Consider the following 15,115-nt stretch of genomic DNA (forward strand, 5'->3'; position numbering starts at 1 on the left):
TAAATATTATCGTAATCCTATAATATCTATCATCTTTTACAACTAATTTTTATTATTTAGGTATAAAAAATTCATTTTGTGTGAGCTGAATACTAATTAAGTAGCACGAATTGAAGTATATTGTTTCATTTGTACTAGTTATATATTTGAAAATTAAATAACAAAATTTGTTTAAGAATTCCTAAAAATAAAAGTTTAATTTAAGAAGCTAAATATGGAGTATATATTATGGGGAACTTGTCTTTTCAAGGACAGCTCAGCTCATTACTGCTGTGGTAGCTCCACATTAAGCAAAGGGAAAGAGAAAGAGAAAACAAGGCTCTCTATTTTTTTTTTCTTTCCTATTATCGTTTAGGAAATTCTTTTATTGATCTTTGTTAGGGAAATTATTGATCTATTTTATTTCAGTCTGTTATCTTCATTTAACTTTAAAAAAGAGTAAAAGGTAAGTTAGGACTTCTTTTCTCCATCACTTTTCTTTTTCAAGCATGGTTTTTGTATCATTCACAATAATTGATGATTATATGTTGAATTATTTGAGCTACAAGGTGTGGTGTGGGCCTGTGGGGTTAAACCACTCCCACAATCCCACGTATAATATCACAAAAGATTTTAAATACCAAGTAATATACATGAGATAGACGGGTTAAATACTTATTACCTCCGTTAAACGTTATATGTAGCTTTAGGTTATTATTTGTGAGATATAAAATATTTCAAAGTTGCACGTAATATTTAATGGAGTTAGTATAAGAAATAAAGTAAAACATTATATATTGGTAGATATCATAATTTGTATGACATCTCTACAACGCCAAGTACTAACACATTCAACATCATTAGCTAGAGAATACACTTAATTGTATAGTATGACATCAAGTCTACAATGCTTATAAAGAATGTAGGATTGAATTTCATACATATCTCACTACTCTACTGCCGAATCAAAATCACAAGTCTTCATAAAAAAAGTTTAATAATAAATTAAAATAATATATTCGTATAAAAAATTGAATCTCGTACACATTATTACCGTATAGAATCACAATCACAAGTCTTCATATAAAACAACATAAATTACAAACATTGGATCTTTATTCAAGGGGAAGGCCGGAAAAGCACATGGGAAGGCCTCGAAATGTACATGCATAATGCATAAGAAGTGAGAAGCGGTCCACAAATTGTTCGTTGCACCGGTGTACTGAAGTAAATGTAAGCCACACTGTACTTTTTGTGTTGTCCAAAGGCCTAAGAATCCTAAGACAGGTGACACAATGCCGTAAGTTCGTCGTACAAGGCCGACGGTCCACACATTTTATTTCTTTTTTTTACTACTACTATTATTTAATTGCAGCTTAAAACATTTCCAAGAAATACTTGGGACATTCTGAAATTTTTATTGTCATTGTCACATACGGAGTACTTAGATTGTAATTCATATACTACGTATTTTATGTGCAAGCTTTTAAAATATAGTACGATTATTTGTTACGTCAAACTAGTCTTCTACAATGGTGTTTTATTTGGACTATAGGTCTATAGACTATAGGCGTTTATCTCATGCTGAAAGGAGATATACAACTGGATTTGGGCTTTATGTATATGGGTTTTGGGCCTATAAGCTATGTGGTTGAACATTATACTTGTATTTTTAGGTAACTATACTTACTAAAAAAAAAGTTGCCTAAATAGTTGAGAACATGAATACATGATTATTATTTTTTTAAATAGCTACTTGGCGGGCATGTTAAAAATCAAATTTTTTTTTTTTTTTTTTAAGTAAAATCAATTCAGTAAAAAAAAATCTCACACGGCATTTACAAAATATATTTGAATTTAACAAATACATAACATATTGAATCAAATAAAGAATTATTTCATATAGGCTATGTTTGTCATGTAATAACATATCTCTTTATATCCATTTAAAAGTGACGACATAATTTGTTGTAGCCCTTTTGGAAAAAAATGCTTACCTAAAAACTCTGAGAATTTCTTACTTTGTAAAAAAAAAAAAAACTCCTTTTGTGATTTTTATTTGGCCTATTGGAATCTTGAGAGAGAATCTAATTAATAAAAATAGTAGTATCCAATACTTAAATTCAAAACATAATCATGTAAGATTTCGCTAGACTGCTCATGACTTTTGATTTCTCAGTATGCACTAAGCTTATTAGAATTTTTTGTTTTACAGAGGTTGAAATAGTTAACTTACAATATTGAATTGAAAACTATATTAAATTTTTTTTGGGAAAATAGGATAAACATCAAACAAGAGTGATGGAGTACGTATTTTAATTTAAGACTATTTAAGTAGCCATGTTATCTTCACCTTGATTAATATTTCATATATAGTCAAAATAATTCAAGTTTAGTTAAATTAAGTTAATTTCATCAAAATCAGATTTAATCCGTAAAGTTCAATAAGATCCAAGAACAAATATAATTGTAAACAAGTAAAAATTAAATAAATTTTAATTAGTAAAAATTATTTAAGTTCTCATGTAAATAAAAAGATCGAAATTCATGAAACATAATTATTATATTTAGCAAAATAATTTATTTTTAGTTACCATAAATTAAATGTATCAAAAATAATTTAGAGTTAATAAATATAAGTTGAAGAAAACAAAGCCTACTTAAGAGGGTTACTTCAAAAATAATCACTATACAATTTTGTGACTAGAACATCTCCATTTAAAAGTATAACAAACATGCATTTTTTTCACCTACTTTATACTCTGATCTTTATTGATTTACAAAAGACTTCTGCTACAACATGTTAAAATTTCCACCCTCAAGTTATAATTTGAATGCAAAATCTCTCAACCGAATTAATTCTGGCAATACAACAGAATCCAAATGTGGTCTATCCTTCTTCCTAATCTCACTACACTTGAGAGCCAATTTAGCAAGTGACAAGGCCTCCTCAACAGGCCAATCCGGGATCAACGGATCGAGCATTTCGCTGAAAGTCCCTTCATCTATAGCTTCTTCAACATGGTAAGACAATGCCATAGGAGGTCTTGCCGTGATAAGTTGTAGCAGCATGATTCCTAGTGAATAAACATCGGACTTTGTCCCGAGTTTTCCTGTTTGCTGATACTCTGGATCTATGTAACAGAATGTTCCTGCTGCAGCTGTCATGTGGTACTGTGTTATTTGGTTTGCCACTGCTGGTGGGACTAGTCTTGCTAGTCCTACATCGGCGATCTTGCTTGTGTAGTTCCCGTCTAGGAGGATGTTTGCTGGCTTGAGATCGCGGTGTACCATTGGCTCTGGCTTGGCCTCGTGCAAGAATAAAAGCGCGCTTCCTACCTCTGCTGCAATCTTGAATCTAGTCTTCCAAGGTATGGGAGGTGTATTGTTCCTGCAGAACAGTCTGTCTTCTAAACTCCCATTCTCCATGTACTCGTACACGAGGCACCCATACTCCGCACAGGCTCCTAGGAGAAGTACCATGTTTGGATGTCTAATTCGTCCTAGCACTTCAATCTGTTACAACAATGCAGAATAATTAACATCAGGTTGAGTAAAACTGTTTATCTATTTCTCTCCGTCTACAAATAATAATCGTGTATTCAACCAAAAACTTAAACTGTTGGCCAAGGCCCATAAATATCTTTTATGCCTTGACCTTTGTCACAGTAACTCTTGATATCATATACTATAAGCTGATAGTTGAGGTCCAGAAATATTTTTTATACTCTTTTCACATATAGTTTTGGTAAACCGACTACCTCTTGTTGAAATTGCTTAAGTCCTTGTGATGCATCCGGCCTCAAAACCTTGATTGCAACAGGGGTATGCTGAAGGACAGCTCGATACACAGGTCCATACCCTCCTTCGCCGATTTTCAATGTAGCCGAGAAATTATTCGTTGCAACTTCAATCTCCTTAAAGGTGTATTCTCGATGGCTAACTTGGCTAGCACTTCTTGCTCTCTGTCCATTCTCTTCTTGTTTAGCGGCTCTCTCCTCCACAATTTTTCTCTTTCGAGTCTCCATTTCGATTAATCGTTCTGTCATCTGTGCTGCGTTCAATGCTGCTTGACACTTTTGTCGTTCTAATTCTGCCACAATCATCGCGCCTTCTCTTGCTAGCTTTATATTCTCAATGCTATCTTCATTTCCTATACTTTGAAGAAGCTCATCCTTAAAAACCAACAAAAAAATCATAAAAATTAGATCTTATAGTACAGTGTAATAATATGTTACAATAATATTACAAGAAATTTGCTTAAAATGTTTCTTATGATCGAACATACATGTTGCTTTGCCGTTGTAGATTGCTTGCATATTGTATGATAGAGTTCCATTGTTTGCTTTATTTCGAGCTTCAATTGCCTCATTTCATCATCCAGCTCATCCTTTATAAAAAACCAAATAGATCGCTTAAATTAGCTTGTTATTAAGAATCATACAAGATTAGTGATGTTAAAATTACGGTATGTTTCACTAGTAAGGGTGTCATTTGATACTTTACGGAACAGTTTTCCTAGGCATGTGAATAATTATAATGTAAATCCTAACACTTGACCATGTTCGAGGTTAGTAATGCTTACCGAAGTGAAGCTTTGACTTCTTGACAATGTTCGAGGACGTGGCTCATTGTTTTCACTAGGCTTGCCGCCGCTACCCTGTCGATTATGGTTCCTGCAAACATAATCGTAGGGATCCATTGAATTTGTGAACTTAAGGCATTATATAGTCGTTTCATATTTTTGCAAGTTAGAGGTATCATTTGTGATATATAAAATGTTCCAAAGTTGCAAATAACATGAAATGAAGGTAGTATATGGATTTTTTTTTGTTTTTGTTTTTTGAACTATTGACTGAGTCAATTTTGTCAAACATATTGCAAAGAAATTTTTGAAGAAATTCAACAAAACATTACAAACCTTGGAGAATTATCGAAGCTATTATTGTTGTGTGGATGTGTAGGTGGTTGCCCCATGTTTTGAAGTCTACAAGATGAAAGTTCAAATGAGCTCAAATCAAAGTTTTTTTTTTTTTTTTTTTTTTTATAAAAGCTACCTTATGTTATAGAAGATAATTAAGTTATAGAAAGGATCGTTCAAATATTCTTACCGCAATGAATTTTCAAAGCTTGAGCTGTGTCGATGTTTAGAAGGTTGCCCTTTATCCGGTGATCTAAAAGATAAACAACCAAATTGCTTAAATTTTTTGAGGTCATGTTGATTAGAAATTGTTTTATATACCCAGGTGCACGGTGCACTCAAGAGTATTTTTTGCTCATTTCGATGATTATTGCTCATTTTATCATCAAATGAACAAATAAAAACCCTTGAGTGTACCATATACCTGGGTGCATATAACAATCTATCTATGTTGATAATCACCAAATCTACGAGGGAAGCTCAAAACAAACTTAATTTTCGTACTACCTAGAGGGGTTGTCGAAGTTATTGTTGGCGTTATGAGGACGAGTAGTTGGTTGCTCCATACCTTGAGATCTAGAAGGTAAATCATCAAAGGATCTCATACTCAATTTCATGTTATTAATTATAGTAAATAGAGAGACTATAAACAAACTCAATCATTAGAACATTTAAATTACCTGTTGTAGGCATTGTCTTCTCTTGTGTTGTTGTATGGACTACCTATAGGGCTGTTGTATGGACTACCTATACGGTTGTTGTATGGACTAGCAGGGTGGTTATATGGACTAGCAGGGTTGTTGTATGGACTAGTTGGACGCCCCGTACCTTGCGATCTGGAAGACAATGATCGAGTAGGTGATTAGATGACTAAGCGTGGTAACTTAATGTATAGTCATGTTTGTGTCAATAGTTGTAAAGAATGTAAACAACCAGATAGGAAGTCTAATATGTCGCCTATTTTTTTTTTTATACCAGTATGGTAAATTCAGTAGAAAGAGTTTAAATAAACTCGATCATTAATCATTTACCTGGGGGCATTATCATTTCTAGTGCTTCTGTATGGACTATTTGATTGCCCCATACCTTTCGATCTGGAAGATCCTTGTGATCTAGAAGACGAATGGCCCGAGAAGTTGGATTGATTGTCGTCGCCATTGCTGTAACTAGACTTGGAGCTTGCAGACTTATTAGACCTTGCGGTTTTGGCGTTGGAATTAGAAGAAGGTACTTGACAAATATTAGAAGCACGCATTGAGTGTATCTTTCCTTTGTAGATAACGTACACAGTGCAAAAGTCTGGTGCTGATTTTTCCAAACTTGTAGGTACATCTTGCGGCCTAAACCTCCTATCTCAAAGGAAAAAAAAAGGCACCATTTTCATTTATATTCTTTTTCAATTATTGATAATAAATTAATAATACTCTATTAAATTTCATAAGCAAGTTAATAAAACATAATAAAGGGAAAATTGATAGCAAAGATGACCTTGTAAAAGCATTGAGATTGGAAGCGCCAACAACAATATTGCCAATGGAGTGTTCCGCAATGTAACTAATAAGTGCACTTGCCACATCGATATCATGGAGTACCACCTCGTATGCACTTATCTAATAAAGAAAATAATAAATCGAGTTATTACTTTCTCTGTCTCTAAAAGTTTTTTAATAGGAAAAGAGTATTCAACCAGAAATATTAATGGCAAATATTTGAACATTTGACATATAATTTAAATTGTGTATTATCTACCCCTTTTCGACCACAATATCCACGGTAAGGAAGAAATAGTTGTTTCACTTCAGAGTCCGATGGGGTTGAACCAGTTGGACCATAATTCATTTCTGCAAACACCCAACTTTCAAAAACATCTCACTAATTTTTAATGAACCAATACATATGTATCAAATAAATGCAGTATAGAATAACCTAAATAAATAAATAGATTTGCGTAGAACACCTTCAAACCACCCTCAAGACAACAAAACATGTGTAGATTTCAAAAGGTCAATTCGTCAATAAATCTATTTTCAAATATTATTCATTCTATATCTTTCTAAGTAAATTTTTTAATATTGTTTTGTAAGGTTAGACATTGATCATTCAATTTTTTATTTTTTTTTTTTATCAAAAATATAAATATATAACAAACTAAAAATATTATTTAAATTCTAATGAAATTTTAGATGGCAATTTCATTTGTTAGAACTTGTGTAATGAAAATATCATTTAATTTATTTAGAAACAGAGAGAGTAATAAAACACCAACGACACAATAATATACTTACGAGATTGGTAATTGTGGGTTTTAACATGAACAAGAACAACAGTGAAGTCTTTTGATCCTTTCAAAAAATGATCCACGGTCCATTGTACAGCTGATTGACTATTCTTCCCCTTATCAATTGCAATGGCAACACTATTATGCCCCAATTCTAAGGGCTCCGGTATAGCCATTAATCTAATTAATACAAAACCAATAAATAATTTCAGCTTCCTTTAATATTTTACCCAATCTTATATGCAAATTCAAGAATTCAACCAAAAAATGCATGAAATTTCAACTCAAATAAAATTAATTAATTGAGTTGAAATTTCAATTTTGCAAACAACCCTTTTTCCTCCTCCGTCCTTTTTTTCTCTACAATCTACAAACTTTTTTTTTTCCTCTTTAGTTTCTTTTCTCTCTCTCAATCTGTGAAAAAAAAATTCGGGAAATGAGTTTTCCATTTTTAACTTAAGATATCTATTTTTATTGTACACTTATCATTTATTAGAGTCAAGCGAGAACAAATCTCATTTTACGTCTATATTTGGCAAAACATGAAAAAATTATGAGTAGTCATAAATATATAACTATATCCAATGGTTTTCAAAAAAAAATTATAACTATATCCAATTATCCATATCTAATTTTGTCATTGTTTTAAAATTCTTACCATCTCTATACCAAATCACAATTCATTTTGTACTGTATAATGTATCTTAGCCCTATAAAATATGCACTCCTAGCTCAAGTTCGAGTTACTTGATTATAATGTATGGTTGGTGCACCCGGGTGCACCATGCGCATGGTGCACCCGGAAAGAACATTAGGTATATTTAAAAGAACATGGACGAAAAAATGAACATTATAGATATTTATAAAGAACATGAGCATAATATGTTCTTTAAATTTGATTATTATGTTCTTTGAGTTTGAAATATATGTTCTTTATATTATACAATATGTTCATTAATGTATGTACATTTAAAAAAAAAATAATAATAAAATTCACCCGAGTAACTAGAAAAAAGAACATGTTCTTTACTGTATTATCATGTTTTTTTTGTAAAGCCTTTATGTTCTTTGGTTAGAGGTGATCAAAGTTAGACTGACCCGACTTGATTTTGGACGGGTTTTGGGCAGAATTTTTTTTGCCCCCAAATCGGATCGGACCCAGCCCGTAAATTTAAATTTTTGGGCGAGTTTGGGATTGCGTTTTTATGTATTTTAGTTGATTTTTTTTACTCAACCCGAAAAGCCCGCACGGCCGGATCATTTTGGGCAGGTTTGGGCACAAAAACTTCAGCCCAAAACTTGGCCCGACTCGAGAAGTGAGCTGATTTTTTAACCTTACCCCGGTCCGTCCTATGATCACCTATATCTTTGTCAAACACGAACATGTTCTTTTTTATCAAATATAATGTTATTTTTCAAACACGTTTAACCACCCAAGTAACCATGAAAAATAACATGTTCTTTTTGTACAGACTTTATGTTCTTTGTAATGTCACGTTCTTGTCAAACACAAACATGTTCTTTTGTCAAACACAGGCATGTTCTTTTTCAAACACTAGCATGTTCTTTTTTTTCCATGTTCTTTAAAATATGCCTAATGTTCTTTCCGGGTGCACCATGCGCATGGTGCACCCGGGTGCACTATACCATTTTCAACTTGATTATATGTTTTCTCGCGGTGAGAAATTTTTTACAAAGTATTGAATGATGGTGAATATATAATTGTACCCTATACCTCACTTTTTATGCTCTTATTCTGGTTCTCATTTGATTGGAAAATCAATATCAATATATCATTGTTCCTACACTAGTATAATTTGAATCAATTACTTGTATGTTACAACAAAATTTGAATTAAGGGTCACAGAGTATCTCAATTCAATCATCTATACATATACTTGTATTAGTTATTTTATGTGATGCACACGTAGATTAGGTCAACATGTGAATGGCGTAAATGTCTTTCTACCTCACACACCGTGTGTGTTGAATACTTCCGTTACCAAGAAAGATCGATCTTATCACTTTTTTTATTGTACAATAATAGGATATTAATATAATCAATTCATAATATAATACAATATACTTCGTATTATTTAGTTGAGTACGTGAATCTTGTATGTAACTAGTAAGAATGTAAAATCACAACTTATATATAAAATTTTCTACAGAAAGAGGCAATCTTTTATTTTTATGGTATAATAAGCAAAGTTTAAGGAATTGAGATGATTAATGTAAGTCGGGTTAGAGTTACGGAGGTTCTATGTGATTATATATGTTAAATTGTGTAAATCTCCGTAAGTGGAGCGATGTATATCCCTCATGTACAAATAAATAGTCAGTACAAAAGTAAGCAATAAGTTTACGTACAAGATCAAGAATGTTTACAATACGGAGTATACGATTAAAGATGAGGAAAGGATAATTTCTATAATCTCACTTCCCAAAAATGTAAAAAGGAAAAGAGAAAAAGAGAGAAATAATTATTAACTCATAGTTAAATCTCTTAGCCGGGTCAATTCCGGCAAAACAACGGAGTCCAAATCAGGTCTATCCTTCTTTCGAAGCTCGGTACACTTGAGAGCCAATTGAGCCATTGCTAAAGCCTCTTGGAAGGGCCAATTAGACACGGCTGGATCGAGCATTTCCTCGAATTTACCGGCCTCAATGGCCTCTTCCATATGGTATGACAATGCCATAGGATGCCTTGCAGTGAGCAACTGAAGCAAAATTATCCCTAATGAATAGATATCGGATTTTGTACCAAGTTGTCCTGTTTGTTGATACTCTGGATCTATGTAGCAAAATGTACCAGCCGCGGCTGTCAAATGGTATTGAGTCATTTGATTCGCGACTGTTGGGGGTACTAATCGCGCCAACCCTACATCACCTATCTTGCTCGTGTAGTTCGAGTCTAGGAGAATGTTAGCCGGTTTTAAGTCCCTATGTACCATAGGCTCTGGCTTTGCCTCGTGTAGGAAGAGGAGGGATGTTCCTATCTCGGCTGCAATCTTGAATCGAGTTCTCCAAGGGATGGGAGGGGTGTTGTTCTTTCGGAACAATCTGTCTTCTAGGCTTCCATTCTCCATGTGCTCGTATACTAGGCACCCGTACTCTGGACATGCTCCTAGGAGGAGTACCATGTTAGGGTGTCTCATTCGTCCGAGCACCTCGATCTACAATAAAATTACAAACAATTTTTCAGTGGATCAAATAAATTCATAACTATCTATCCATTTTGGTGCCTTAAAGTATTGTATAATTCTACTTTCACGACTTGAGATGGTTATGTTAGAGTATAAAACATAATCTCAGGCCTCAACGTTCAGCTTAATCTTCTGGTTGAGTTGGTCTTTTAACAGGTTAACAGACTTTGAGCAACCTCATCACTTTGTAACGTGACACAATTATCTATTAAACTCATGATATAAGTACTAATTTGTTACATTACCTCTTGTTGAAATTGTTTTAGTCCTTGGGATACATTCGGCCTTAGAACCTTGATCGCGACAGGGGTGTGCTGAAGTATGGCTTTGTACACAGGTCCATACCCTCCTTCACCAATCTTCAACGAACTAGAGAAGTAATTAGTTCCAACTTCAATCTCTTTCAACGAGTACAATCGATAACTGACTAATTGGCTTGATTTGTTTCCTGATCTTCTTATATCTTCCTCATCCTGTTTTGCAGCTTTCTTCTCGGCCAATTTTCTCTTTCGACCCTCCATATCTACTAATCGTTCTGATAGTTGTGCTGCATCCATCGCGGCTTGGCATTTTAGCCGCTCTAGATCTGCTACTACCAATGCAGCCTCTCTTGCTAGCTTGATCTCCTCAATATCATCATCTCCAGTTTGAATATAATCAGCCTAAGAACAAAAGATGTTATAAATTGAATCATGACTTTTAGTTTGTATTGTTTGAAATATAACTCAAATGCATTATATTATAAATGCTTAAACTACCTGTTGCTTTGCCACACTTGCTTGCTCGCAAATCGAATGATAAAGATCCATTGTGTTCTTTATTTCAAGCTTTAGTCTCGCCATCTCAGCTTCTAGCTCATCCTTCAAAGAAAGAAAATAGAGACAAATCGAGACATCAATCACTTTTATCTACTCATAGTCCTACCTTATACTCCGTACTTCCTTGTCTCTATTTGTTCTACGTACTATAGAACAAATAGAGACAGAGGGGGTATGTACATATCATCAAAATAATATTAGTTATAACGCGACTAATGATTTTTAAATGACAACAAATAGCTTACCGAGGATGAATTTTGGGAACTCGTGGTTGAATTAGGTTGTTGTTCACTATATTCAACAGAAGTAGCAGACTCAAAACTATTGGGGTTGGAACCATAATAAGAAGGATTTCGTCCTTGATTGTATCTATCTGGTGTACTAATGGTTTCGCTACTCGAATAAGAATGTGAGTTTCTGCATACCAACACAATCATCCACAAAACTCAATTGTATTAGGCCTACAATTTGATCTATCCAACACAATTACGCCTTGTTTGTAACACGTTGCTAGAAAAATTAAGTACTCTATAGAATTTTTCGACGAATTTCATTACCTGGAGTTATTATCTGTGCTTGTATTACTATATGGAAGAGGTGGTTGTCCCATAATTTGATATAAAGTAGAAGAATTATTCGAGGAGTTATCAGAGCTCCTACTATAGTAAGGATATTGCTGCTGGTAACTTGGGAAGTCAATTTCATGTCGAATTCTCGGATTATTGTAACGACTATTAGATGTCACACGTTGCTTATTTGGTGATTCAGTACTGTTGCGTATACTTTGTGGTTTAAGGTAGTGAGGATCATGTGTCATTCGATGGTAAATGGATGATATATCAGCACCACCAACAGGCGTAACAGGGTTACTAGAGGAAGAGTAATTCCTCTCCGAATGCACCATGCTCGACCGCGATGTACCACTTGATACACTACTATTGCCAAAACTAGTCTTGGAATTGTTAGTCCTGTATGTTGAGGTTCCGGAGCTTAAACTTGACCGTCCTGTGGCCGCGATAGGGGCCGTAGGCATTAGACATACGTTTGAAGGTCGCATCGATTGCACCTTCCCTTTGTATATCACATATACTGCACAAAAATCAGGGGCTGATTTTTCAAGGCTGGTTGGAACATCTGCTGCTTTAAATCTCCTGTATATATATCAAAGAGAAACGATGATAAAAATCACATGTCTTGCAATATTATGTGTAGTATAGTTCTTATAGCAATGCGCAAAATTATGTCAGTGACGAATCTAGAATTTTTTTTAATTCAAGCATATAGATTTTGAGGTACACTTTTTATTGTATCGTTTCAATTTTATTAGATGTTCCCGAAGGGACGAGGTACACTTTTTATAGTTCCCTTAAATTGTTTTTAAATTCTTAATTTTCTATTCACAAAATAGACCATACATGTAAGTAACCTTATTTTTTGGCTTAACTTTTCAATTCATATAACCAAACATGATAACCTCGAGGAATTCATCGATACATTCAAGATCTGTTTTCCTTCTAAATATCAATTTTGCAAACAAACATAAGGAAATAGCCTCAGCAAATTCATCTTACATTCTTAAATGATGTCATGAAGAACAAATAAACAACCTTGAATAAGGAACAACCTTGTGATAGCATTACGATTCGAGGCCCCAACAACAATATTGCCAAGGTTGTTATGCTCGATATAGTTAACAAGTGCACTTGGAACATCGATATCATGAAGTACTACCTCCATCGCGTCTATCTACAATAGAAGAACATTTTAGACAAACATTGTAAAACAACCCCAAAATTTCAAGTATTACGAATAGAAATTAAGTATTGCATACCCCTTTTCGGCTACAAAATCCTCGATAAGGAAGAAATAATTGTTGTACATCGGAGTCTGTTGGGGCTAAACCGGTTGTCGAAGATTCTAGCTCTGTATATACAAATTTATAACACCCAAAATAATAAATTTTGTGCAAAAAATGAATTTAAATCATGAAATTTCATGCAACTATCACCAATATATAATTTATATAAATTATAATAAATAATGCCTTAAGATTAAGGTAACTCACGGTTATTAAAATGGTGAGTTTTAACATGAACAAGAACAACTTGAAAATCTTTTCCCTTCAAGAAATGATCAATAGTCCATCTAACAGCTTGTTGGCTGTTCTTGCCCTTATCAATGGCAACCGCGACAGCATTATGACCCAATTCAATGGGTTGAACTGGTTTAGCCATTCATATGATATGATACGATATAATATGATATGATACCTCCTTACACCCTTCTCTTTCTCTCTCCTTCCTTGGTTGCTTCGCGTTCTCTCAATTAGATTCGCGAAGCAACCAAATGTTTCTTTAACTCCCCTAAACTCGGGGGAAATTGTTCCCAAAAAAATAATTGAAACTTAATTAAAAGCGAAGCTTTTACAATTATTTCATTTCATATATGTCATTCCTATAGGAGTAAACAAACACCGTACGTCTTACCACTATTATCTATCCGACATGGAGTGTTCTGTTTTTTTACAACTAATTTTAGTAAAAATATTTGAATAAATATTTATGGATGATAATATATACAAGTAACACTTTTTTTGAATTTCTTGGTTGTATTAAGTTGGCTTCTAATTTTATCTTATCTTACCCAAATAACGGTGGAACAGTACCTGTTATTGACCTTATTGTTATCCACTTGTATAAATATTATTATTTGTTATTTATTCTAATTATAAGAGCTAGAAAGTTTCTATGAACATTGAATGAATTTTTAATATTTTATGAAATTTTAATGTTATTATTAGGAAAAATTAGAAAATAACACCAAAAAATTTTAAAAAAATGAATCATAATACCACATAATCTCAAATTTTTAATTATAACACTACTTTAAAAAAAAAAAAAAGGAAATTCTCATTGGTACACCCGTGGTTTTGACTTTTCCCATTGATACACTTCAAAATTTTTGTCTTCCCATCGGTACACCTATGGTTTGGTCTTTTCCCAACCGTGACTAACACCGTTAATAAGTATTTCATTAAGTTAAAATAATTAAGGAAAAGACTATATTACCCCTTTTAAACATCTAAAGTCTCGATTTGCGTGTTGAAAATTGTTCGGTTAAAGTTTTGGAGTCCTAGTCGTTAAGGATTCAAATTAACCTCGAAATTAGCAAAAAAAAATAACATAAATGTCTCATATGCGTGTCAAAAAATGTCTCGATTTGCGTGTCATTACTTTTTTGTGATAATAATTGTTCGGTTAAGGTTTTAGGAGTCATTTTAAACCTTAATGGGTCTAAATCGAACTCGAAATTGTCAAAAAATTAACAAAAATATCTCATTTTGCACGTCATGATATTTGTTTTTTTGTTTTGTTATGACACGCAAAACGAGACATTTTCGTTAATTTTTTTACAATTTTGAGTTCGATTGAGACCCTTAAAGGGTGAAAATGACCCCTAAAACATTAAACGAACAATTACTATCACAAAAAAGTAATGGCACGCAAACCGAGATATTTTTACACGCACATGAGACATTTGCACTATTTTTTTTTCTAATTTTGAGGTTTAGATCCTTAAAGACTAACATGACTTTCAAAACTTTAACTGAACAATTTTCGACAGGCAAATCGAGACATTAGATATTTAAAAGGGGGTATTATAGTCTTTTCCTTAATTATTTTAACTTAATGAAATACTTTTTAACGGTGTTAGTCACGGTTGGGAAAAAGACTAAACCTTGGGTGTACCGATGAGAAAACAAAAATTTTGGAGTGTATCTAACGGGTTTTTGGATGTAATCCGTTAGTAGGACCCATCAAGTACACGTGGCATTCATTGATTGGCTAAGGAAAAGTAAAACTGAAAAACAAAAGAAACATTCAAAAAAAAATCAAAACCCTAACCCAGCCCC

General features: G+C 33.3%; 2 protein-coding genes across 2 annotated transcripts; both read right to left on the bottom strand.

The window, feature by feature from the left end:
• Window positions 1-2,651: 2,651 nt before the first annotated feature.
• On the bottom strand, window positions 2,652-7,677 carry LOC110684500 (U-box domain-containing protein 35-like). Its single transcript, XM_021860955.1, has 12 exons — window positions 7,186-7,677; window positions 6,650-6,741; window positions 6,389-6,510; window positions 5,932-6,249; window positions 5,581-5,736; window positions 5,408-5,476; window positions 5,091-5,267; window positions 4,901-4,966; window positions 4,565-4,655; window positions 4,268-4,369; window positions 3,741-4,154; window positions 2,652-3,495 (listed from the first exon to the last, which is right to left on the bottom strand). Exons 1-12 carry the CDS (start codon window positions 7,352-7,354, stop codon window positions 2,803-2,805), a joined length of 2,469 nt encoding a protein of 822 aa, XP_021716647.1. The 5' UTR covers window positions 7,355-7,677; the 3' UTR covers window positions 2,652-2,802.
• A 1,746-nt stretch (window positions 7,678-9,423) lies between these two features.
• LOC110684349 (U-box domain-containing protein 35-like) lies at window positions 9,424-13,612 on the bottom strand. The gene is made up of 8 exons (XM_021860797.1): window positions 13,268-13,612; window positions 13,034-13,125; window positions 12,827-12,948; window positions 11,760-12,353; window positions 11,448-11,619; window positions 11,143-11,244; window positions 10,630-11,046; window positions 9,424-10,354 (listed from the first exon to the last, which is right to left on the bottom strand). Exons 1-8 carry the CDS (start codon window positions 13,434-13,436, stop codon window positions 9,665-9,667), a joined length of 2,358 nt encoding a protein of 785 aa, XP_021716489.1. The 5' UTR covers window positions 13,437-13,612; the 3' UTR covers window positions 9,424-9,664.
• Window positions 13,613-15,115: the final 1,503 nt, after the last annotated feature.

This window comes from Chenopodium quinoa, unplaced genomic scaffold, assembly GCF_001683475.1.
Source record: "Chenopodium quinoa cultivar QQ74 unplaced genomic scaffold, ASM168347v1, whole genome shotgun sequence".
NCBI lineage: Eukaryota > Viridiplantae > Streptophyta > Magnoliopsida > Caryophyllales > Amaranthaceae > Chenopodium > Chenopodium quinoa.

Excerpts from the sequence above, each read along its gene's own strand:
- LOC110684500 (XM_021860955.1), bottom strand. The coding sequence starts at position 7,354 with ATGGCTATACCGGAGCCCTTAGAATTGGGGCATAATAGTGTTGCCATT. Across the intron at positions 5,737-5,931 it reads AGAAATGATAATGCCCCCAG|ATCGCAAGGTACGGGGCGTC; the intron begins GTAAATGATTAA and ends ATTGTCTTCCAG. Across the intron at positions 4,155-4,267 it reads CTACAACGGCAAAGCAACAT|GATGAGCTTCTTCAAAGTAT; the intron begins GTATGTTCGATC and ends TTGGTTTTTAAG.
- LOC110684349 (XM_021860797.1), bottom strand. The coding sequence starts at position 13,436 with ATGGCTAAACCAGTTCAACCCATTGAATTGGGTCATAATGCTGTCGCG. Across the intron at positions 13,126-13,267 it reads AACTCACCATTTTAATAACC|AGCTAGAATCTTCGACAACC; the intron begins GTGAGTTACCTT and ends TTGTATATACAG. Across the intron at positions 12,354-12,826 it reads AATCGTAATGCTATCACAAG|GAGATTTAAAGCAGCAGATG; the intron begins GTTGTTCCTTAT and ends ATATATATACAG.